The sequence below is a fragment of the Canis lupus genome, chromosome 11 (genome assembly GCF_003254725.2).
Source record: "Canis lupus dingo isolate Sandy chromosome 11, ASM325472v2, whole genome shotgun sequence".
In the NCBI taxonomy this organism is placed as follows: domain Eukaryota; kingdom Metazoa; phylum Chordata; class Mammalia; order Carnivora; family Canidae; genus Canis; species Canis lupus.
In genome coordinates this window covers 20,122,136-20,148,850 of record NC_064253.1, presented here as the reverse complement: position 1 = coordinate 20,148,850, position 26,715 = coordinate 20,122,136, and the positions used below count along the sequence as shown (strand labels likewise).

Genomic DNA, 26,715 nt, shown 5'->3' with positions numbered 1-26,715 from the left:
TTCAAGGAAAGAAATCTATCCCACAGTGCTGATAACCATGATTAAACAGTTATATTAGTGCAAGTGCTTTGTAAGTTGTAAAACACTAAAAATGCAAGGGATTTATTTTATTTCCATTTAATATTTTCAGAGGGGTGATCTGGTAAAATGTAACAAGAGCTGTAAAAATGTTCACACAAGTTTCTTAGCATAAGGAAATATTTTTTTAAATTATGCAAAGAGCTTTCTTAGCATTATTTATAGTTGTGAAAGACTAGAAACAATCCAATCAGTGAAGTAAACAATAGATACAATTTCATCTAATAGCAGATAACCTTGAAAATAATAAGTAGGGATCCCTGGGTGGCGCAGCGGTTTAGCGCCTGCCTTTGGCCCAGGGCGCGATCCTGGAGACCCGGGATCAAATCCCACGTCGGGCTCCCGGTGCATGGAGCCTGCTTCTCCCTCTGCCTATGTCTCTGCCTCTCTCTCTCTCTCTCTCTGTGTGACTGTCATAAATAAATAAAAATTTAAAAAAAGAAAATAATAAGTAGATACATGAAAGAGAGGTATTAATAAGCAAAAAAGATAAACACAAGCTGCACATACTCATTGATTACAAGTCTATGAAGTTATCCATGCATTAATAAAGATTGGAAGAAGTCATAAAAAAACTCAGTTGCCATGCTGAGGGGAGGAAGTTCTGTGTTTCTCTTCCCGTAATGTTATTTATTCAATAAAAAGAATTATTTTAAAGATATTGAAAGCATGAAGGTTAAAATACGGTAAAAAAAAAAAAAAAGAGATGCTATCATTTTACCTTTAGTCACCACAAAAAATTTGTGGCATCATGCCCAGTCGATTGATTAGAATCAGTTCATAGAAAAGTCATTTGACCTTAAATGACTACACAGTTAGTAAAAAAACCACAGTTATCAGTTTTTTAAAAACACGTTGCCAATTTGGAAGCCACTAATAGAGATAAAGGTTTTTGGGCAAAAGTTTGGATGTTACCCATGAATACAACTTTTCAACACTATTCAAAATCCTTTTGCATAATTACTAGTAATTCTTAAAAATTCCAAGTACTGATTGCTAATTTTCTATTCTCCTAAAATAATGTGGGTTTTAAAAAAATGCCAGGTAGTTCACACTGACTTGGTCTCTACAGCTGAGCCTTAAAGTTTTGCTTTATCTTTTTTTCCAGGAGTGTGCCAAAGATTTTTTTAAAATTACTTCATGCTCCCAGCCTCAGGGAATAGACTCCTTGAGTTTCCACAGTATTCATATTAATTTGTTCAGCTAACACAACATGACTGCGTATTCATTCAGTTATTTTTTTCAACAAACATTGAATGCCTACAATAATAGGCCAGTCCTTGAAGACAAAAAGGTCAATTAAATAAACTCTTTCTACTCAAGGAGCTCAGTCTAGTAAAAAGGTCCTGAAGTGGGACGCTTGGGTGGCTCAGGGGTTTAGCGCCTGTCCTTCGGCCTGGGTCTCTGCCTCTCTCTCTCTGTGTGTCTCTCATGAATAAATAAAGTCTTAAAAAAAATAAATAAAAGGTCCTGAAGTGCATGACATCTACAGAATGCAGTCTTTTTAATAATCATAATAGTAAAAACAATCATTAACTTCTTTCAACTTGCAATGTTTTGTTTAATAAGCTTTTATTTCAAATAGTTTTAGAGTTGCAGAAGTCGCAACAATGTTATAGAGAGTTCCTGTGTACCCTGCACCCAATTTTCTCTATCGTTTATATTACTATATATTATATTTGTCACAACTGTGGAACCAACAATTGGCACATTACTAGGCTCCACTGTTTTTTGGAATCTCCTTAGTTTTATCTACCATCCTTTTCCTGTTCCTGGATTTCACCCAGGACACCACATTACATTTAGTCACCATGCTTGGACTCCTCTGGGTTGTGACAGTTTCTCAGACATTGCTTCTTTTTGATGACCTTGACGGTTTTAAGGAGTATTGCCTGGCTATTCTGTCCCTCTGGGGTATTTGGATATGTATAATGTTTTTCTCATGGTTAGATAGAGGCTATCGGGTTGGCGGGGAATACCACAGAGATAAAATGCCATTCTCATCACATTATATTAAGACTAGTTGCTACTAATGTGACTTATCACTATTGATGTTGATGTTGGTCACCTGGCTGAAGTTTGCCAGATTTCTCCACTGCAAAGTTCCTCTTCTTACAATCTCTTTTCCATATCGTATTATTTAAAATGTATTCCTTACTTCAGGAGGATGATGCACACCTTTTGTGAGAGTGGAATATCAACAAAAATTATTTGGAAAAAAAAACTAAAAAAAAAATTTATTTGGAGTTCCCTCCTGCACAGTAGATTAAAATAATTAACTTTTGTATGCAGTTTTACATTAATAAAGTTCTTTCAAATATTATTTTATAGTCTTTGCTATAAGAGAGTTTAAAGTCAGGTTTGGAGATCAGTTTCACAGAGCAAAAGTTCAAAAATTATGACAAGCAACATAATTTTGGACATCCATGTTCATAGTAGCATTGTTCACAGTAGACAAAAGATGGAAGCAACCCAAATGTCCATTGACAGGTAAATGAATAAACAAAATGTGGTATATTCATACAGTGGAGTATTGCTCTGCCCTAAAAAGGAAGGAAATTGTCAAATGCTACAATGTGGATGAATCTTGAAGATATCTTAAGTGAAATAAGTCAGTCACCAAAAGACAAATGCCATATGATTCCATTTATATGTTGCCTAGAGGAGTCACATTTGTAGAGACACAAAGTAGAAGCATGGTTGCCAGGGGCTGGCAACATCCATTAAACAGATGTAGAGTTTCAATTTTGCAAGATGAAAGGAGTTCTGGAGATGGATTGTACAACATTGTAAGTGTACTTAACACTACTGAACTATACACTTAAAGTGATTAAGAAGTTAAATTTTATGTGTATTTTACCATAACAAAATATTTTAGGAGAAATATTATTTTGAATAGAAGACATTTTTCAGTAACTAGCCCTCCAACTTGACCTTGTACTGTAAATCATAGGCTGCACAACGGTACACTATAAGTTTTTAAAAATATGAATTGCCAGCATTTAAAAATCAATAGGTTATATATAATAATTGGGGTTTCTGACTTCTTTATAAAATGGGATGATTCAGCTACAGAAGTCCAAGGGTGTTACATGGAAACAATCAGTGGAAGCTGAATAGCATCTGCCACCTTTAGACAGGTCACATATGCTGCAGTTCACTGTAGCCTTACCGCCTTGTTGTATTACACCTGTGTATTCCATTGATTTGCACAGTCAGCTAGCAACTTGAGTGGGGTAAAGCCTATTTCCAGCCTCAGAGAGAACCAATCCGTATATCCCACACCCCTGGCAACATGTTCAAGGGTGAACATGTGGTCCTTTGTCATAAGGAAGGGGAATTCCAGGACTTTTTTTTTTAAAGATTTATTTATTTACTTACTTATGACAGAGAGAGAGACAGGAGGAGGGAGAAGCAGGCTCCATGCCAGGAGCCCGACGTGGGACTTGATCCCGGGACTCCAGGATCGCGCCCTGGGCCAAAGGCAGGCGCTAAACCGCTGAGCCACCCAGGGATCCCCGAATTCCAGGACTTTTGATTGAGCAATCAGAATAGTACAATTTGCCTTCTCCTGCTGCTCAGAAACAGGATACATACAGATCCAGGAGATCTGACATCATCTTGGGACCATAGTGGGAGAGCTGCCTGACAAGGGAGCCGAGGAAGAATCACCAAGGAGCCTCTCTCCTGGACCATTTGGTTGTATGATCTAACAATTCCCTGTTTGACTTCAGTCTGGATTAGATTTGGGGTCACTGGCAACAGGAAGGGTCCTAACCTAGTCTCTGGTGAACTTGGCCCTGCTAAGTTTTGATGATCTCTAATCACCATCTTTCCACCTGTATTTTACATTCCTCTTAAGAAAGATCAGTCTAGCAACAACAGTGATAGAAGTTAGTCAACCTGAAAAAAAGATATTCCCAATATTTATACATTCTGGTATAAAATTTAATGCATCATACTTCTCCTTTTTACACACATTTTTTAAGAGGAAATTCAGTCTTCTGATTTTAAGAAATGCAAATGTGAGGTAATGATGTATCAACCCAAAGATTTTCTTTGTAATAGAAAATGTTTTTAAAGGGGGGAAAATAGGGATTTTTATTATTATTAAAAGATAAAGGCAAAATTATTTTTTAAGATACAAGGCATTGGAAACAATTCATATTACGATACGCCATTATTGGGCATTCTCTATCTGATTGTTAGAAATTATTCATTTCCTCAAAGATAGAGAATAAATTGGTTGAGGATGCAATCTTGTACTATGCACTTTCTTTGCCCAAGGCAAACACTGAACATTTCAGAGCTATGAGAATGCTTCTGAATTTGAGTTTGCTAGCTCTTGGGGCTGCCTATGTTTCTGCCTTTGCTGTAGAAAATCCCATGAATAGACTGGTGGCAGAGACCTTGACACTGCTCTCCACTCATCGAACTTGGCTGATAGGCGATGGGGTAATTTTCTTTTTGATTCCTACAGTCTTTAAAATGCATGGGTAATTGGTGGTGGTGGCTAGTTTTTAAAGATCCATTATCAATAATGAAGTAATGAGTGTTAATAATATATAATGGGTAGCCATGTTACTCAGAAGAATTATATTAAAAGTTATGAACCTTACAATACATTAAAAATGAATGTTGTTTCCTTTCTTTTTCAGAACCTGATGATTCCTACTCCTGAAAATAAAAATGTAAGTTAAATTATGATTTGATAAAATGATTACATGAATCAGTTTCATATTTTAAGCTATAAAGTATCAGTTAACATTGGGATGATTTAATTTTATCTATTTTGTTTTTATGTGTGCGGATGTAAATTATGTGCTTATGAATATTAGGAATGGTGTTAGGAATGGCTCTACAATATTAAGTAGAATCCATTAAGCAAGTGGATCAGGCCCTTTTTTGATGTTGTCAGTTCTCCATCTCAAAGAGCCTCGTGTCAGGCATTCTTTCCAAAAGAATTCCATATTGGGTCAGAGATACTTCCTAGGCTCCATTCACCTCTGTCGTTGGCTTTCCTCACTTCAACGTTTTTCTGAAAGTACTAGCAACTTGGGGTTATATTTTTAGAATTATGGTCAGTAGACATGAAAATATACAGTGAAGTCCTATATTAATAGTCACTTCCACATATTTAAATGATTTTTAACTCTAATGGAATCATATACATCTGGAGTATGTCATGGTCATATTAAAATGTTAAAAATGTGATATCATTAGTCTAAATAGAATAAAATTACCAGCTAGAACTATACGAGGAAATTCTGAGGTGAGGTAAATCAGTAAGGCAGTTGTATTATACCTCGTAAGCATTTATTTTTCATTAATCATTTCATTTATATCATTTGTAACACTTCTCAGTAATTATATAAACATCATTTACTTATGGTAATTATAGCTTAGTATAAGGTGGTTTCCCACCTGGAAAAGACACAAGTAAAAACCTCTTGGGAGAAGGGAACTTGTGTAAACCCCACAAAACAAAGTCTAACTTTTTGGACCAAATTTTTATGCCTTGTTTTGATGAATTATATTTTTTAAAATCTTCCTCATTTAGCACCAACTGTGCATTAAAGAAGTTTTTCAGGGTATAGACACATTGAAGAACCAAACTGCCCACGGGGAGGCTGTGGATAAACTATTCCAAAACTTGTCTTTAATAAAAGAACACATAGAGCGCCAAAAAGTAAGTTAAAGACATTTGGCAAAAACTTAAGTATATTTGTCTGACTCTGCCTGTTTTTTTTTTTTTTTTTTACAAGAATTGACAGTTTCCTACAATATCTCCTCTGTTCTTTTAACAGAAAAGGTGTGCAGGAGAAAGATGGAGAGTGACAAAGTTCCTAGACTACCTGCAAGTATTTCTTGGTGTAATAAACACCGAGTGGACACCGGAAAGTTGAGAACAAACCGGCTTATTGTAGTGGAAGATTTTGGAGAAGAATGGTTTTTTGGCGATGAGAATGAGGGCCAACCAACAGTAGGGACTTAATGGCCAGTATAACTAAGCTTCAGAGACAAAGTAAATATTTCAGGCATCCTACTACTTTATCACTTCACACAGATGAAATATATTTGAGATATATTTCAGGTATCACATCATTGAAGTATTTTCCTCCAGTTTGCTGCAGGCAAAATAAATATGTATTTTAATCTTATTTAACACAGCGTTCTATAAAATGTCTGTTAACTTAATATTTATTTATGAAATGCTTAAGAATTTGATAAATTAATATTTATATCAGATTAGGCTATGTTCCAATAAAACAAAAATAAACGGCTCTGATTCAGTTCGTTGCTAGCCTCTATGCTACTCCTTTTTTTTTTTTTCTTCAAGATTTACTTATTTATTTGAGAGAGAGCATGGGGTAGGGGGCAAAGGAAGAGAATATCCAAGCAGACTCTCCCTTAGCAAGGAGCCTGACACAGGGCTCTACCTCAAGACCCAGACACAGGCCTCGATCTCAATGACCCATGAGATCGGGACCCGAGTTGAAACCAAGAGTCAGACACTTAACCAACTGAACTACCCAGATGCCCCATCCTACTCTTGAAGTGAGCACAGTCTGTGTGAAAACATGCTGGGTTTGGAGGGAGAGCCTGCATCTGTGCTGGCTGAACATTCCCGTCTTCCTGGTAATGGAAGCCACAGAGTTGCTAGGCATACTGCAGGTGGAAGTGACCCAGCAGGCCCTAGTGGGCATGTGGGTATAGGAACATGGGCATGGACTGAGCATGGTTTCCTCACCACAGTATACCTGAACCGGGGAGGGCGTGGGTTAAATGGTAAGTGATGAAAGAATGAATGAATGAATGAATGAACTTTCCAGGGCTGCCCATAGAATTAAAATGACTTTCAAGGATTTTCCTAGGAGGAGAATATGTAAAAATCTGTAACTAGGTCTCTTCCTAGCCAGTGAGAAGAATCTGGCAGGTCAATCCTATTGCCAGTTCAGGGAAGGAGGCAGAAACCCTCTTGGTGGGGCCCAGAGCACCGCGGCCTGGGACAGTACTTCCTCATCTCACCTAAAGTAACAAAAGGTGCAGAGAGACTAGGTTCTGGTGGCTCAGTGGTTGAGTACCTGCCTTTGGTTCAGGCCATGATCCCAGAGTCCTGGGGATCGAGTCCCACATCAGGCTTCCTACTTGGAGCCTGCTTCTCCCTCTGCCTATGTCTCTGCCTCTCTCTGTGTGTCTCTTATGAATAAAAATAATAATAATAAGACTGGTTTCTAAAGGGTCCCATCATCCTGTATTCCCAGGGGGTAGAGCAGCAGCACTCTGGCTGCTTATGACGATCAGTACCGTAACTGAAGGTTCTTCTGTTTGAGGAAATTTCTCAAGGATCCAGAATATGTGTTCTTTAAAATGTATCTTAATACCAAAATAGAACTAAAGGAGAGATCCAAGAAAAATATTCAACTATGCTATTGACTCCTTCATTCATTTACTGGTCACAGGGTCTACACTGTGTGCTGGGATACAGTTGCAAGCATAGGCTGGCACTCCTTACCAATGGGTGCCATTACCCAGGGGAATTATCTGCATGGATTGTGTGGGTTACACTTGGCTGTTTCTGGGAAACAATCACTGTTTCTGGGCATAGGAGAGGGGACAGAGCAGGCAGGCATAGAGTCTCGGGTTGGAGAATGCAAGTCCCTCTGTGTAAGAAGACACGTTTTCCTTCCAACACAAACCCAGGCATAGTGGTTAATGCTCTGCTGTGGCCCAGACCCCACCCCCAACTGTGTATCTACCAGGCCTCGAGAGTCAGAGCCAAGCTGATGAAAAGGAAGATGGGTCAGCACAGCCCCATGCTGACTGTTCTAAACACTGTCAGGAAACAGGAAACTTGATTTGTGAAGAGACTGAATATCAATTTAATTCAATTCAGCAAATATTTACCGAACTCCCATCTGGTCTAGGACTGTTCTAGGGACTAGGATCCACCAGTGAATGGAACAGATAACATTCCCTTCCCTTACAGACGTACATTCTCTCTCTGGACCTATGAAGGTCCAGTACAGTGCAGGTGGGTTTAAGGCTAGAAGAGCCTATCTGAAATCCCACTTGTGAACGCTTACCAACCTACCAGAGCTCAGAGAAACTAAAAGGAATCACCACTGTATGCAATCAACCCAAATGGGACTTCTTAGATGTACCAATGGTTTTTAAGGCAGAAACTATGCTCCTCAAGCTGATTTTACTTTCCTTTTATTTCAGAAGCAAAGCCATCCTGATGGCCCCTAGCAAGTCACATCAACTGGCCCCTAGCTCAGGCCTGATGACTGTGGGGCTCCAGAACCCAGAGCACCCAGGGAGAGAAGGAATCGGCAGCCTCCAGGTTGTAAGACTATTTTCCAGAGCCTTGCTTTTCCTCTCAAAAGCTTATCCCAACAATGAAGCATCCCTTCACTCTATCTTAGTAATATCACTCTTACTGTCCAGTGAGAGGAGCTAGTGTGAGCTAATAGGCTGAGTTTTGGAGGGACACTGAGGACCTTCCCAGAGGACACCTTGACATAATATGTCCAAAACCAAAGTCAGCTTTTGTCAGCCATCCTCATCCCCTGAAACCTGCCACTGCTTCTCCTCTGTGTCTTTCTTTCCCCTCTTCCTCTGAGGTCCCTTATTTTGGCTAATGTAACCACAACTATTTCACCATCACCTTTCTGGATGACCCCCTCACTAAATTTAACCCACTGTGCCCTCCATCCACCATTCAGCCTCTGACATGTCACTCCTATTCCACCTCTGTGTCCCCACTCCTCCAGTGGAGGCTGTGATCTCTCAGCTAGACTGAGTCAGCACTACTCTCTGTTTCAGGCTCTCCTCACGCCTTGTCGAGTCAGGGCTGTGGGTAAAGTACACTCATGTCCACATGTCCCAAGGCACAAAAACCTCTGATCCACTTGAGACATCTCTGTGCATATCAGTCAGGCTCACTGTCTCAGGTCTAGCCGCCTTCACAGGGCATACCTCTGCCTCCTCCAAACCCTGCCATAGAGAAATGCAGGCATCTCTCACTTAACATTGTTTATAAGAAAACACTAACTAGGAGCCTCGTTCCCATTATTTTAAGTGGAAAAACTTTTACTGCATTACATCTCAATCCAAAATCAACCAACTTTCCAAAACACAAAGCAGTAAAATGCCTGAATATAAGCAACATGTTAACATATTAGGTTGCAAAATATTTTTAAATTTATTTTTTGTATTTCATTATTTAATGAACTGTGGCAAAATATTTAAAACACTACTTCCTGACCATCAAACCATTAATATGGCTGCTTTGTTTATATAATACACTACATGTCTCCTTGGTTGACTGTCAGAGCCTTTCCAATGACCTTTTGTGAACCTTAATATGGAAAGAAAGTAAAGACTTTCTCTGTTGAGCTCGCTACCACCACTTTACTCAAAAATGCATCCACTTTGGGGGAATAAGTATAACATCTTTCCTACATAAATACTGGTAAAACAAAACAAAACAAAAAACCCAAAAAACAAAAAACCAAAAAAAAAAAAAAAACCCCACTGTGTTGAAGGACACACATTCTATGAAGAAATGTTCCACGTGGAAAGCCTTCCGTAGAGCATGCTAGTCTTATTCTTTCCAGAATACCTCTGAGAATGTTCACACTGCCATGTGTGCCTCACGCTGCCCACGCTGCCTCAGTACATCTGTCTTTTCCCAAGCAGAAAATGTGTAACTTTCTGCCCCCTCTTTCATTCCCTGCCAACCATCAGAATTAGTTGCCCCTTCTCAGTGCCCTGCGTGACTTTGAACATTCCTTTGCCGGAGCTCTTGCTTTTACATTACAGCATTATCAGATCCATCTGATATATCTCTGTATGTATAGCAGTCAGAATAGTCTAGGTGATGCTGCAGTAACAAATCATCCCTGAATCCCAGGGGCTGTATACAACAAAAGTTTGCTTCTAAATTACACAGTCTTCTGTGGGTGTGGCTCTGGGCAACCTTCCAGAGCAATTGTCTTCTGTGTGTTGGTTCAGCAGTTCCAGGATACTTCCATCTTGTTGGTATGGAGACTCCATATCAACAACTGCCTTTGCAATTCCCTTGGTAGAGAGCAAGAGCAATGAAGAATCACACATAAATTCTTAAGTATTTCACATCATATTGGTTAGTGCAAGTCACACTGCCAAGAGTAACTTCAAGAGCCAAGGAAAATACAGTTCTCCCATGTGCCAAGAAAAAGAAAAGTCAGAGGCAGTGGAAAGGGCGACTGGATGGCTCAGTCAGTTAAGTTTCTGACTCTTTGTTTCAGCTCAGGTCATGATCTCAGGGTTTTGAGATGGAGCCCCATTACCTGCTCAGCACTCAGCGGGGAATCTGCTTGAAGATTATCTCCCCCTCCCTTTGCCTATACCCCTACTCAGGTGAGTGCTCTTTCTTTCAAATAAATAAATAAATAAATAAATAAATAAATAAATAAATAAATATTTTTTTCTAAGAAAGAAATACTGGAGAGTAGCACTAATATTTAACACAATAGATCCTCAACAAATGTTCACAATGTTGCAGTGTTATGCTGAGGAAGGGGAGTAATGTAAACTACCATTTACTTATCTCCTTAAATGGGTTAGGACTTCACTAGACACTTTATATCACTATCTCAGTTAATTCTCATCACAAGCCAATGAGAGGCAGTAGTATTCCTTCTTTATGATATGAAATCAAAGGCTCAGAGAGTTTAAATTACCAGCCAAGGTCACACAGCTAATAGGTTATAGGGCTGAGATTCAAACCCATGCTGACACATCATTATCACTCAAAGTCCACAGTTTACATTAGGATTCACTCTTGATGTTGTACCTTCTATGGGCTTTGCCAAATGTATAATAACATATATCTGCCACTATGGCATCACACAGAATAGTTTAACTTCCCTAAAAATCCTCTGCATTGTGTTTCTTCATCCTTCCCTCCTTTCTAATCCCTGGCAACCACTAATATTTTCACTGTTTCTAAAGTTTTGCCTTTTCGAAATATCCTATCGTTGGAATCATATAATGTATAGCCCTTTCAGATTGGCTTCTTTCACTTGGTAATATCTATTAAAGGTTCTTCTGGGTCTTCTCATTGTTTGATAGCTCATTTCTTTTTAATGCTGAATAATATCCCATCATCTGTATGTTCCACAATTTATTTTTCCATTCACTTACTGAGGGATATCTTGGTTGTTTCCAGGTTTCAGCAGTTATAAGTAGAGTTGCCATAAACATCTATGTGCAGATTTTTGTGTGGATATATTTTCAACTCTTTTGTGTAAATACCAAAGAGAGTGATTGTTGGATTGTTTGGTAAGAATATGTTTAGTTTCTATTAGAAACTGCCAAACTGTCTTCCAAAGTGGCTGCAACTACTTTGCATTCCCATCAGCAGTGAATGAGAGTCCCTATTCCTTCACATCCTTGCCAGCATTTGGTGTTGTCAGTGTTTTGGATTTTGGCCAAACAGGTGCATAGTGATGTCTCATTTTTATTTACAATTCCACAATAATATGTGACATTGGGCATCTTTTCATATGCTTATTTACTATATACATATAGTAAATATAAAGAGAAGATATATATAAAAGATATGTAGAGAGAAGATATATACACACACACAGAGAGAGAGAGAGAGAGATGTCTGTTCATGTTTTTTGCCCATTTTAAAATCAGCCAAAATCACTTTAGGAGGGATTAAAAACTGAAAGAATGTATTACCAGTAAGCTCTCACTAAAAAATTTTGATAGATTGTACTTGTGGGAGAAAAACCATCTCAGAAGGAAGGTCTATAATGCAAAAGGGAATTAAACAGTCACTGTCTTACACAAGATGATGGTGTCTTCCTCCAGAAAGGATATACTTCACTTCCAGCAAGCAATTAGGGTAAGAACAGGTCATCTCAATCCAGTCTGAGATGCAGGTGATTGAAAGCTGGGTTTTAGTTTTAAAAGACTGGTCTATTTCTGTTAGTTCTTAAAGTATGACTCTTTAGGGGTCCCGGTGGAAAGCCTGGAAGGATTTACAGAAACCCCTTCCTACTTCGTGGGCTCCAACCTCCAATTTTTATTCCTTCATATCCATGAAATGGCTTAAAACTCTGCTTTACCCATGGTCCCTCAGCCATAGCGTTTCTTTTGGCTTCTCGGCTGCTCAGCTCCTCCACTTCTATTCCACTGCTTACTAATTGGTAAGTGCCTCAAAGCAAAAAGCTATGTCAAATGTCAGGACCATTTCTAAGCTTACCTCCTTTATAGTCTCTCGAGTCTTCATTGCCACGTTAGTTCTCTGATTGTTCTAAATAGATTTTTCAAACCATTTGGCCATCTTTCCTAATTGTTTAGCTCCAGGGTAGTTTGTACAAGCTAGTCTGCCACAGCCTGAGTTGAAAGTGTGGTTCTGGTTTTTGCAGAGGAAAGAAGATAAATGCAATGGAAATATATACCTTTAAATCCCCCTGTCCCCATATATTTCAAGTCTTTCATAGTGGCAGTCATCCAGGAATACAGTATTTGTCTTTGATTTTCTACCTTGACAGGGTCCGGATAGTTTCAAGGCCTTCCACTTGTCCCCTACTTCATGGGTTAGAGAACCAATATGAAGGCTCTCCCAGGTGTTAAGAATGTTTATCCCATGTATATGGTAAAGAACCAAAAAAATAATCAGAGGGTGTAAAAAAGATTCATGCCAAAGCTCCATTTGTTATTTGTCCTAAGCAATTTCCATTCTAACCAGAATATCATGGTGGCATTTAGGTTTTCCAGGTGTCTGGGTCAGCTCACACCTCGTATGTACCAATCTTTGAAAAGTCTGAGTATTTCCTGGGGCACCTGGGTGGCTCAGTTGGTTAAGTGTGTGACTTGGTTTTGGCTCAGGTCATGATGTCAGGGTCTTGAGATCGAGTCCCGTGTTGGGTGCTGCACTGGGCATAGAGCCAGCTTAAGATTCTCTCTCTCATTCTGCCACTCCCCCCACCCTGCCACCTGCTTGTGCTTGTGCTCTCTCTCTCTCTCTCTCTAAAAAACAAACCAAGAATACAGTTTTCTGAGCCCCACTCTGGATCTACGTCTGGCTCTGTGCTCAGTGGAAGTCTGATGGAGATTCTCTCCCTCCCCCTCTGTCCCTCCACTCCTCCCCACCCTATCATGCATGCACGTGTGCACTCTCTCTCATAAATAAATAAATAATAAATAAATAATAATAAATAAATAAATAAAATACTTTTAAAAAAGAGAAAAGTCTGAGTATGTCCTTTACCAGTACATAGCTATTCTGATGAATGGCTCTAGGTCTCATTGGTAAACGGTTGAAGAAATAAAGTTTACTGTATGAAGTAGGATTGTAGGGTCCCTTCCATTTAATGAGTGGGTACTGGCATCTGGGAAATGGATAAATAGTCTGATTTTCCATTGTGGTGGCTCTTGCACACCTCAATCTGTAAGCTCTTGATTGTATCTAACTACCTATGGCATACAATAGCATGTTGATTGATTATCCATCTCTCTTGCCTCTTGAAATCCTTCATTGTATTAGCCACCATTATAAAATCAAGGGTCAAAGGACTTTATATAGCCTGCCTGCTCATTGCAGTAATTATGACCACTTTGCTTCTGATGGTTAAGTGCTTCCAACCTAGCCTCTGCCATTCTAGGGATTCCGTCTTGCCCACTGATATTAGGGAGCCCATGTCAGTGGCAGCGTCCCCCACCTTCAACTCAGCTTATGGAGAACTTCTACTATTAAGCTTTGTAATGATGCCTGTTTCTCCTCCCTAGTGCATCTTGTGCTGTGTTAGTGAGAGGAGTGTTCTCTGTGCCCTCCAGAGAACAGAGTCAGAGAGCGGGTACTCAGACCATGTACAACATATCCATCTAGTATTCCTGCTTCCTGAGCTATCTGCCCTCTTCTTCAACATTATGGAAAGGAAGTTCTGGCACCTCCATTTCATATTCTGTAGGCTACCACCAAGTCAGGCTTCAAAGAGCCATTCCAGCAAACTGTTAGGATCAGCTCTGGGTGTTCTTGCCAAAACATTAAATCCTGCATCATCGTGAATAGCCTCCCTATCAAGGAATTCAATTCTATCTACTCAACTCCATATTCTTCTGGACTAATAAAATCCATGTGGTCTTGGTTTCTGACAGTACATATATGTGAGATCCCGCACACCTGAATGTCAGCTGGAAAGCTAATGCCTCTCAGCTTCAAACACATCTTCTATATGCAGCTAGAACTGGGAGCCTGAAAGCCAATTTCTCCTCTACCAGCTGATTCTCTGTTAGGATCTGTCAGTAGGGGGTGCTAGACTAGGAGGCTGGAGGAAGAGGAGACTTGCTCCTTCCTGTTTCCTTCCTATTCCTTGTTTTTGCCTCCTATTTCTGTCCTAATCCTAATCTTAGTGTTACCCTGGCAGCAGTGGTTCATTCCAGCAGCAGCAATTGGTTAAAGTTTGCAGTTTCACCAACATTCATTTGAACAATGTTAGTGTACCTCACCCTTCTCCCCCAAGACCCCAGCACCTCTCTACCAGCATCACCTTCTCCCTAGAGATCTGGATTTCATTCCCATAGGCCCCTTTTCTGAGCTCAGAAACCCCACCAGCCACAGAGTAGTGCCTCTTTACAGAATTTTGAGTTTCAGGACCATGAGTTCCGTGCCCTAAGGTTGTATGTTTTAATCATTCTAACCTTTTCCCTTTGATCTCCAGCCATAGGGGCAGTAGCTGCTTTCCACAAATCACCACCTTCCTAAAATCTTATTGTTCCCTTTTTGTCTCTTCAGTTATCCAATACCTGCTTAACAATTATTTATATTCACTTCTCTCTATTAAAATAACTGGTGTAACTTCTTTCTTCTGATTGTGCCCTAGTTGATACAAACTATTCTGAGCTCTAATTCTGATTACCCTGCAAACAGTGGGGAGTATTGAGGGAGGGTTAGTTGGAGAACAAATGTCATCTTTTGACATCACTTGTGTCAAGAGAAATGATTTTTCTGTCTCCAAGCATGGAGGAGCTAGTCCACTTTGACAAGGGGAAAGGGCTGCTTCTGCCAGTTAAGGAGAACTCAGAAGAATTTGGGGGTTTCAAGAGTCTCAGGTTTTCTCACTCACATGTTCCTATCTCAGGTCTCATGATCCCATACTCTTGCTAGAAGAGCCACAACTTTGCCATAGAAGAATGCCAAAGGTGCACAACTATTCTCCTCTGAAGCTCTACAAAAATCTGCAAATAATCAGACCCTGAACCTAATTTTCAACCCAGTCTGCAGTCTGCCTTGTGGCTTCAGGAGATAAGGGTCTCTTCTTCATTTTTAAAAAATTTTATTGGGCAGCCCGGGTGGCTCAGTGGTTTAGCGCCGCCTTCAGCCCAGGGCGTGATCCTGGAGATCCAGGATCGAGTCCCACGTCGGGCTCCCTGCATGGAGCCTGCTTCTCCCTCTGCCTGTATCTGTGCCTTTCTCTCTTTTTCTCTCTCTCTGTGTCTTTCATGAATAAATAAATAAAATCTTTTAAATAAATAAATAAATAAATAAAATAAAAAATTTTATTTATGTAATCTCTGCACCAAACGTGGGGCTCGAACTCATGACCCCTAAGATCGAGTTGCCTGTTATTCTGACTGGCTAGCCAGGTGCCCCAGAGGTCTCTTTTAAAGTTACCATAGAAGTCTGCTAGCATTCAGAACATACCTTAAATTGGAATTGCTCTGAGCCTATTGCTCTCTAAAGGTCTCCAGGGCTGTCAGAAAAGTCACTGTGCTCTGCAATCCTTGTAATTAACATGGCTTCCATATATCTCATCCATTCCGTCTTCCATTGCCTTGCTCTCCATTTACCCTTCATCCAAATTAACCAGTCAAAAGCTTAAAAGACTCCAAAGCCACTGCATACCAGAAATTACTGTCAATCTGCTTAGCACCAGCAATAGGTTCCTATTATTTTATAGAGGTGAGTAATTGAACTTCAAAATTTCATTCCAAGGGTCTGTTACATCTGAAGCCAATTGTCCATAGCTCAGGTAATCTTAGAAATCAGAGCCTGAGGCAAATATTAAGTACTGACACTTAATTCAGGATTATAAGCCTAGTTTAGTTAGGTTAAATGAAAAAGGGAAGTGAGGCAAGAAAGTTGTGCAGCAGTGTGGTGTGATATATTAGTGAACTGGCCACAACTTCACACCAAGATGTGAGCAAGCATAGCATATCTCTCTGCAGGTATGTTTGTCCCAGGGAATTTCTGCAGGAGTGCTAAAAGAAGAAGGCAGAAGAGCACAGAGAAAGGGCTAAGGAGAAAGGAATTCATATGCCAGGCTCCCTTTTGTCTGCGACATTCCATTGCTCAAATTCTCCTCTATTGCATTATTGGGTTGGTGGCAGCCACTTTGATGCCAGCCTTAATTTCATATAGTGTGGCATTTCACCTATGCCTAGAAGCGTAGGGGTAACTTGGTGTGAGGGGAGTGCTGACCAAGAGAGAGTAAGAGAAGGTGGAGGAAATCTGAGAAGGCGCACAAATATGTGCCCAATACAAATATAAATTCCAAAAATGGATGCAAGAGTTGTATTACCATTAGAATAATTGAATTAATCATTTAAAGTATTCCCACAAAGAATACACATAGGCTAGACAGTTTTATTGGCAAGTCTTCCCCAACTTTCAAGTCACGTGGGTTTCAAAACTCACGTATAACAAACGAAACACAATATTTCCCAGTTTATTTTGAGGTGAAATCAGAGGGGAATGTCATTAAAAAAAGAAAATTATGATCCTATACTCATTCATGAACATGCACACGAAAATTGTAAAGAAAATGTTATCAATCCAAATCCAGCACGTGTAAAAAGATATTACATAATAACTAAGTTGAACTTATTCTAAGAATTCAAGATTCAAAATTAGAAAATCTATTAATGCAATTTACCATGTTAAATAATTAAAGAGATAAATCACATATCAATGCACAAAAAACATTACTGAAATTTAACATCCACTTATTGTAACTACTTTCACAAAGTTAAAATAAAAGGGAACTACCTTAATCTGGTAAGTTTGCAGCAAATATTGTACTCAATGGTGATATGTTAGAAATATCCCTTCAAAAGCAGTAACAATGCAGGGGTGCTGGGTGGCTCATTCGGCTAAATGTCCAACTCTTGATTTTGGTTTAGATCATGATCTCAGGATTGTGGGATCAAGCCCTGAATTGCGCTTGGAGCTTTCTTGAGATTCTCTCTCTCTCTCTCTCTCCTTCTACACCTCCCCCTTCAATATATAAGTAAATAAGTAAATAAATAAAAGCAGGAACAATGAATGAATGTACAGGACCACTTACATGCACTGTACAATCCCAGGGAGCACCATTTACATCATAGACATTGTGGATTTGAATATGTATCATGATATTTCCTAGCAGACAGAAGTAAAGGGTACTGAGGAATAAGTTTCTTTTTCCAATTTGCACAAAAACTTTATATGGGCTACTGGGGGCGCTGGATAATGTTAAATCCATTTCTTTTAAAAACTGTGACTGCAGATACTGGGCTTTGCAACAAGATTATAAATAGTACTAATAAATATGAGGATTGTAACAGAAGAAACAAAATTCATGTACAAACACAAATACCTGCATATATATATATAAATTATATATATATATATATATATAATTTTGCAGATGATGCAAAAATGACAAAAACAAAACGTCAAAGAATGTAGAGGTAGTAAAGGATTATAAGTAATAAGACTTGGGATCCCTGGGTGGTGCAGCGGTTTGGCGCCTGCCTTTGGCCCAGGGCGCGATCCTGGAGACCCGGGATCGAATCCCACATCAGGCTCCCGGTGCATGGAGCCTGCTTCTCCCTCTGCCTATGTCTCTGCCTCTCTCTCTTTCTCTCTCTGTGACTATCATAAATAAATAAAAATTAAAAAAAGTAATAAGAGTTTAGCAAATTGCTCGATCAATATATAGAATCAATTACATTGTTACACATCACTAACAAATAGAAATATAATCTTAAAGATTATAACACAAAAATAAAAGGTGCCAAAGAATAAATCTAATAAAATATGAAAAACTTTATTGAAAGTTGATTTAAAGCTTTATTAAAATAATTTTTAGGGCAGCCTGAGTAGCTCAGCAGTTTAGCGCTGCCTTTGGCCCAGGGCGTGATCCTGGAGACCCAGGATCGAGTCCCACATTGGGCTTCCTGCATGGAGCCTGCTTCTCCCTTTGCCTGTGTCTCTGCCCCTCTCTCTCTCTCTCTCTCTCTCTCTCTCTGTGTCATGAATAAATAAATACAATTTAAAATAATAATAATAACAATAATTTTTAAAGGATCTTAACAAACACAAAGACCTACCATGATCATGAATACAAAAACTCAATACCATAATTTGGAACCTTACCTATAAATTAAATGCAAATCCTATCAAAACCCCAACAATTTTTATCATGGTACTTACAAAGCTGATTCTAAAATGTACACGGAAGGATGAGAGTCCAAGAATAACCAACACAATCCTAAAGAAGGAAATCAAAGTGGGAGATCTTGCCCCAAGAAATATCAAGAATATTTAAATATCAAGAATACTTAATAATTAGATCAGCATGATCTTACCATAAGGTAGAGTAGTGGTTCTTCACACAGAGCAATTTTCTCCCCTAGGAGAATATTTGGCAACTTTTGGTCATCACCTTTGGAGAGAAGAAAGGGGCTACTGCATGATCTCATGTGGAGAGGCTAGGGATCCCACATTGCACAGGAGAGCCCCCACAGCAAGGAATTATCTTGTATAAAGTGTCAGTAGTGCCAGGGGCAAGAAATAGCAGAGGAGAGAGAGAGAGAGGAAGAGAGAGAGAGAGAGAGAGAGAGAGACTAATAAATAACAAATTTTAAAAAGACTTTATTTAGTTGAGAGAGAGAGAAAGAGAGAGAGCACAAGCAGAGGGAAGAGGGAGATGTGGAACTCAATCTCAAGACCCAGGGATCACGACCTGAGCAGGAGGCAGATGCTTAACTAAGCCACCCAGGTGCCCCTAACTAACTTTTTTTTAAAGAGGTGGGTGGGACGCCTGGGTGCCTCAGTGAGCTGGGCATCCAGCTCCTGATTTTGGCTCAGGTCATGATCTCAGGATTACGAGATGAAGCCCCACGTTGAGCTCCACAGTTAGTGAGGAGTCTGCTTCTCTGTCTCTCTCTTTCCCTCTTCTTCTGCCCCTCCCCTTGTTCTCTCTCTCTCTCTCTCTCTAATAAATAAATGAATCTTCAGAAGAAAAAGGAGAAGGAAGAGAAGGAGGAGGAGGGCGGCACCTGGCTGGCACAGTTGGTAGAGTGTGCGACTCTTGGTCTTGAGGTCATGAGTTCAAACCCTACATTAGGCATGGAGACTACTTTATAAATAAATAAGAAAATATGACCCTGAAGTGAGCATATCCAGCTGGAGACAGCTGGAATGTTTCCAGGAAACTGGGTAATTCGAGGAAATTTTATTTAATAATGGCGTCATCATAAATAACAAGCTGTAAGGAAACCAGGAAGGCAAATGTCATCCTCTGGCACTAATAACAGGAGCTGTAACAGGAGAGGGATAGTTGGTGAAACTCCAAGGTACAGAGAAGATGCCTGTGGGAAAAGGGCCACCAGTAGGAGCTAGGATCTTCAATCAAGGGACACAGCTAACCTGTAGCAGCCTCACAAGAAGAGAGCTGGGAGAAAAATACCTTGACTTCACTTAGCTCCTACCCTTGGTTTGTCCTATGAGAAACCTCCTCGTGGTCAAACCCAACAGGGGTCCCAGGAGTAAAGAAGTCATTAATGTAGGGCAGACAAGTCTGACTCCAGGACAGAGAGAGAAGGCCAAAGATATGGATCTGAAGGAGCAAAAAAGAGCTCTCCAGAATGAATGGAAGGATTTCATAAATACAACCCTCAAAGCACAGTCATTAAGGAAAAGTCATTAAGGATTTCATAAATACAACCCTCAAAGCACAGTCATTAAGGAAAACTTAACATTCAACGAATTCACTGAGTGAACAGACAAGTTACAAGCTAGGACACAGAATTGTGTTACGTATAAATGACAAAGGATTCGTTTTCAGAATGAGTAATAAAGTCCTCTTAATAAGAAAAAGATAAGTCTTCAATAAGAAAAAGATAAATAACCCACCAGAAAAAAAAAAAAGGTAAATGACATGAATAAGCATATTCTCAGAACAGGAAGCACAGATGGCTAATAAACATAAAGAGATGTTCAACCTTGTCAGTAGTTAGGGAAATGCAAAATTAAACCACAATAAGATAGCATCTCACACCCACCAGACTGGCAAAAATTTTAAAAGTCAAGATATTACAAGTCTTGCCCAGAATGTGAAGTAAAAGGAATTCTTATACATTGTGTGTGGGACAGTAAAAATTGGTACTCTTGAAATGCAGTGCCTAAAAGCATTGAAGACACTTGTACTCTTGACCCAGATTTTCAATCTGATATACATACTAAAGAAATTCTTGCACATGGACATTAGGAGATTTAAGAAAGTATGTTCATAACAGCATTGGGTTTTCTTTAAAAAATATTTTATTTTATTTTTAAATAATCCCTACACTCAACATGGGCTTAAACTCGTGACCTCAAGAGTCAGATGCTCTACTGACTGAGCCCCATAAGATTTTTTATTTTAAAAAAACTTTAGGAAAAAAATAATAAAATAATTTTAGGGACACCTCAGTGGCTCAGTGGTTGAGTGTCTGCCTTCGGCTCAAGGTGTGATCCTGGAGTTCTGGGATCAAGTTCCGCAACAGGCTCCCCATGGGGATCCTGCTTCTCCCTCTGCCTATGTCTCTGCCTCTCTCTCTGTGTCTCTCATGAATAAATAAATAAAATCTTTAAAATAAAATAAAACAAAATAATTTTAGATTTACAGAAAAAATTGTGAAGAGAGTGAGAGTTCCCTTGTACTCTACATCCAATTTCCCCTACTATGAACATCTCAAAATTGGATGGTACATTTGTCACATTAATAAACCAATATTGATACATTACTATTAATTAAAGTCTATGTCTTATTCAGATTTCTTTAGTATTTACTGAACATCCTTTAGCATCACTGTTTTTAATAGCTAAAACTGGAAAAATATGAAATATCTATCAGTACAAAATAGATAAATATGCATTTAGTCACTCACTGGGTTGCAGTAAAGGAGAGAATGTACAGCTTTGGGTCAACACGGATGAGTCTGAAAACATTTTGTTGAGCAAAATGAAAACATTTTGTTGAACAGTAAAAACGAGTCTTAAATACATTCAACAAGATTCCATTTATAAAAAGGTAAAAAATAGGCATGCCTGGGTGGCTCAGTGGGTTAAGCATCCGAATCTTGGTTTTGGCTCAGGTCCTAACCTCAGGGTCATGAGATCTAGCCCCATGTCAGGCTCCATGCTCAGCGCAGAGTCTGCTTGAGACTCTCTCCCTCTCCCTCTGCCCCTCCTCCCACTGTCTCTTCCTTTCTCTCAGTCTCTAAAACAACAAATAAATCTTTTTAAAAAATAAATAAATAAATAAATAAATAATAAAAAGTAGAAAAAAATTTAAAAATTTAAAAAATAAAAAAAATCTTTTTTAAAAAAGGTCAAAATAGGCAAAATAAAATCAGATATAATTTAAGAATATTTACATATGTGATAAAACCATAAAGAATAGCAAAAAAAATTATTAACCACAAAAATCAAGATAGTGTGGCTACCTCTGGTGGGAGGGAGTGGGATATCATAGAAGAGTCACCTGATTCTCAGGGATAGGGTGGTGGACACATGGATTTTTAATATTTGGTTATGTTTTAAACTGTACGTGTATGTAGAGTTTTTTGTATATATGACATTTCATAACAATAATTTTAAAAGCTCTCATCCCTTGTTCTTTTTTCCCCCCATAAAAGATATTTTCCACACAGTCCTCATCCTCCAGAATTCTGGCTAAAGGGAAAAGGTGATGTATTAGAGGCAGAGCAAACAGGAACCCCAGCCCTCCATGCCCAAACCAAAGAAATGTGATTATGTCTCTTATCATCCTTTCAAGCCCTACCACACATCATGGTGCTTCCTGTTTCTCAGAAGCTGAAAAGGTGCTGACATAATGTAATGAGTGGAAAAGAAGTTGTTTCCACAGGTCCACCCAGAAGCCTGGTATCGCCCCAGTGGACAGGCTAGACTCTCGGCTATTGTCAGGAACAAGGCTAAACCCAGACCCTTCATTGGGGAATGGCCCCAAGTTTGAAGAATCATGGAACAGGTTACTCTTGTTATAAGAGCAAGCAAAACCACTATCTGCTCTGCAAGATCCCTTCTGCAACAGCAAGAGGCAACTTCTTAGCAGATCCCTTTGCCCAGGCACTGCTGGGCTCTGGGCACCAGACTCCTGCTAGTGCCTGGGAAAGCCTACCACCACTGGCACTCATGTTCCTCCATATTCATCTCTCACATGTCTGTTTGCTTGGTGTTTATTCCTTCACCCAGCAAACACCGAGTACCTACAATGTGCCAGGCACTGTTCTTAGCATTGGCATCACTGCAGGGGGCAGGACACAGTCCTATTCTAGCAGCACGACACCATGAGAGGGGTCAGACTACAAAAAGCAGAACAACTATAAATTATGGTAAGTGCTATCCAGGAAAGAACAACGGTAGAGGTAAAATAATCCAATGTCAAGGCGTGAACGCAAAAGTCAGGCTGCCTGAGCTCAAATTCTGCTTCTACTGCCTATACTTTGGGAAAATTACACTAACTTTGGAAGGGATAATCAAACCTACCAAACAGAGTTGATTGAACATTTATTCTTTCAAAAATTATTTACTAAGCGCCTCTATGTGCTAGGCACTGAGGATTCGTAGTGAACATGACAAGCTAGCTCTTGCACTCAAGGTGCTTACATCATAGCGGAGGAGTCACTGGATAAGCAAAGGCCATTTCAGATAGAGATGAGGACTAGGGACCGATGTGATAGAGGGAGATGGGGGTGGGGAGTACTGGGAAGCAACAGCCACCTTATATGTCACGGAAGACCTGAGAAGGTGACATTTGAAAGCTAACTGATAAAAAGAAGCCAAATATGTGAGAGTTTGAGGGAAAGAGACAACTCAACAGAAGGGCAAGATGCCCCGAAGTGGGAATGAACGTGGTGTGGTTGAGGAACAGTAGGAAGACAGATAGCTGGAACACATTAGTTGCATGGCAGGAGATGAGCCTAGAGAGTGGGGGCGGGGGGGGGGGGGCGGAATGGCCCATGCACACCGGAGAGAGGATTCTGCATTTCTTTTAGTAATGGGAAGTCAGTGAGGGTTTAAAGCAGAGGAGGGTCATTATCTGACTTCCATTTTTTGAGAACTCTTGCCTCGGGGCATCTGCCTTTGGCTGAGGACACGATCCCGGGGTCCTGGGATCAAATCCCGCATAGGGCTTCCCACAGGGAACCTGCTTCTCCCCCTGCCTATGCCTCTGCCTCTCTCTGTGTGTGTCTCTCATGAATAAATAAAATCTTAAAAAAAAAAAAAAAAAAAGCTCTTGCCTCTGTGTGGAAAGATATGAGGTGTTAACATTTCATCAAGGAAATAAGTTAGGAGGGTATTGCTTTGGGGTTGGTGGCTTGAATTTGGGTCTGTGTGTGATATGCAGTGGTGTGGGATGAGCTGGAGGAGGCAGGATGCCCTCATGTAGGGCTTACAGGGCTTGCAGTGGACACCTGATCTATGTCCTCTCACCCCTTCAGCTCGTTCTGTTCTCTTAGGATCCACACCCAGGGTTCCATATTCTGCAGGAAAAGCCTTGGACCTCTTAGAATTCTGTTCTCTCTGCAGGTGGTAGGGGCTCCCTGGACCTGAGCTCCTTCCTTCCTTTGCCCACACCTTCCGTGATATGGCCCTAGAACCCTCTGGTGTGACTCCCATGTAAGCTAGGGTCTCCCAGGCTCCTGAGACCTGAATGAGTAGGTTCAAACTCCTCTTTGCCCACGTGCGAGTCCAAAGCCTTTGCCAAGGTGGCTGCACATCCCCAAGGACTTGTGTTAGCATGACCACCGCTGGGTCCCTGCTCCACTGTGGGGTTCATCCTGACATTCTACCAGAGTCGCTCCTGTTCTGCGCACCACCAGAACGCAGCCCTTTCAATGGAGTCCTGGCCACACAGTAAAGGTGATCAGCTACACAAATCTCTCCGTGGCAGAAGCAATCTCAAACTAAACACTAGTGTTCCTGTTCTCTGAAGTCCTGTGGCCACCCCACTGTGGAGGATTTTCCTCTTTACTCCATTTTGCATTCCTCTTGTGCCATCTTACCAGCTCCTCCTTCCTCCTCACCCAATTTCAGTGCCTTTCTTTTTCTTTCTTTTAGATTTGAATTATGTATTATTTGACAGAGGGCTGGCGAGAGAGCACAAGCAGAGGCAGAGGCAGAGGGAGAAGCAAACTCCCCCACTGAGCAGAGAGCCCGATGCAGGGCTCGATCCCAAGATCCGGAGATCAGGACCTGAGCCGAAGGCAGCCACTTGAACAACTAAGCCACCCAGGCGCCCCTCCAGTTCATTTCTAACACACAGCAATTTCTGGGGGCTCTTTTGTGACCTCAGTCCAATTGTTCACCCACGATCTCGGCTCTCCACCCCCCTCTACTGGCTGCTCCAGGTATTTCCCCAAGGGTTCCTCCTAGCGCGGGCTTCTGGAACTGGCTGCAAGGCTGCCATCGATGCCTTTTTACGCACAGTGGCTGTTTGAGTTTAAGGTGCTTACAACATATCACAAAAGCTAACGCAGCCTGGCTGAAGGAAGCCAAGCTCTGATTACTGTCCCCCGGCTGAGGCAGTTTTCTGGCATTTCTTTGACATGCCCCAGCACCGCCCTCTGGTGGCTGACAGGTGTTAAGAACTGACTGCTGGACTTCAGCGGCAAATCACGACTTCCCAAACTCATCCCCTCAGCCGCGCATCCACCAGGTGAGGACAGACCGCGGCGGGCTACAGCTCTGAAAACAGCTTCCCAATCAACAGCCCCCACCTACTCTCCCACTTCCAGCCCCCAGGTGACGATTTCTCTGGTTTCCCTCTGGCCTTGGTCCCAAATATCTGCTCTTCGTTGTCAGAGCCCTGGGCTAGGAGTCAGGAATCCTGGCTCTACCATCAATGAGCTATTTGAGTCTCTCATGACCCCATCTGTGAACTGAAATGGGGCGCTGTCTCGGCCCTAGGAAGTAAGTGGGATGGGAAGGTACCCAACCATACTTAGGATTGCAGCGTCCTGCCTCAGAGCTGCAGTTCTCTCTCACTCCCTTTTCAGCATCAAAACTGTTACATGCATGATGTAATACATATCTATTATCTATCTATCTATGGCATAAGACAAAATCCTCCCAGAAGTATCCTCTGTCAGTTGGGGATATACTGTTATTTTATAGCCTCGATGCTATTCAGTCTTCACACCAACCCTGCCAGGTGGGCACTTTTATTAGCAGTGTTTCAGGGATCCCTGGGTGGCACAGCGGTTTGGCGCCTGCCTTTGGCCCAGGGCGCGATCCTGGGGACCCTGGATCAAATCCCACGTCGGGCTCCCGGTGTGTGGAGCTTGCTTCTCCTTCTGCCTGTGTCTCTGCCTCTCTCTCTCTCTCTCTCTCTCTCTGTGACTATCATAAATAAATAAAAATTTTTAAAAATTTTTAAAAAATTATCCGTGTTTCATAGATGCTCAGAACAGTGAGGATTAAAGAGGGCAAGGAACTTGGTCAAGGCCACACAGTTTGTGAATGGTTAGGTTGGGATACACCATGAGGACAAAAGATTCAGTGCTGGGGGACACCTGGGTGGTTCAATGGTTGAGCATCAGCCTTTGGCTCAGGTTGTGATCCTGGAGTCCTGGGATCGAGTCCCACATCAGGAGCCTGATTCTCCCTCTGCCTATGTCTCTGCTTCTGTGTGTGTGTGTGTGTCTCATGAATAAATAAATTAAATCTTAAAAAAAAAAAAAGTTAAATAGTGCTAACTGTAGCCAGCCATATGCTGATTTCTCACTTGGGGAGAGGAGTGAAAGCTTTAAATCCCATAACTGCCATTCATAACTGGGTTACAAAACTCTTTCTTTGTCACTGGATCCTGTGCTCCTCAAGGGCAGCCAGTATTTTATCTTACAGCTTTCTTGAGATATAATTAACATAGGAGAAACTGAACCCAAGGTGTACAATTTATTAAATTTGAAATATGTATGTACCCGTGAAACCATCACCATGATCAAGATAGTGAACAGATCAAACACTTCCCCACCTGAGGCAATCACTGATTGGTTTTCTGTCACTATAAATCAGTTTGCATTTTCTAGAATTTTCTAAAAATGGGATCATACTCAGCCTGGTTTCTTTGACTCAGTAGAATTACTTTGGGATTTATCTGTATTGTTGCCATATATCAATAGTTTATTCCTATTTTATTTTTAAATTAATATATGGTGAAAATAACAACTTTGGTGAGCAGGTCTATGATTTTATTTTATTTTATTTTTTTATTTTTTTTTTTTATTTATTTATGATAGTCACAGAGAGAGAGAGAGGCAGAGATACAGGCAGAGGGAGAAGCAGGCTCCATGCACCGG

At 40.6% G+C, this 26,715-nt stretch overlaps 2 protein-coding genes across 3 annotated transcripts in view; one reads left to right on the top strand and one right to left on the bottom strand.

Moving 5' to 3' along the window:
* The window catches only part of RAD50 (RAD50 double strand break repair protein), a 230,493-nt gene that overhangs the window by 97,457 nt on the left and 106,321 nt on the right, over positions 1 to 26,715 (bottom strand). The window lies entirely within an intron of this gene.
* On the top strand, positions 3,797 to 6,387 carry IL5 (interleukin 5). The gene is made up of 4 exons (XM_025433195.3): positions 3,797 to 4,533; positions 4,737 to 4,769; positions 5,639 to 5,767; positions 5,886 to 6,387. Exons 1-4 carry the CDS (start codon positions 4,390 to 4,392, stop codon positions 5,982 to 5,984), a joined length of 405 nt encoding a protein of 134 aa, XP_025288980.1. The 5' UTR covers positions 3,797 to 4,389; the 3' UTR covers positions 5,985 to 6,387.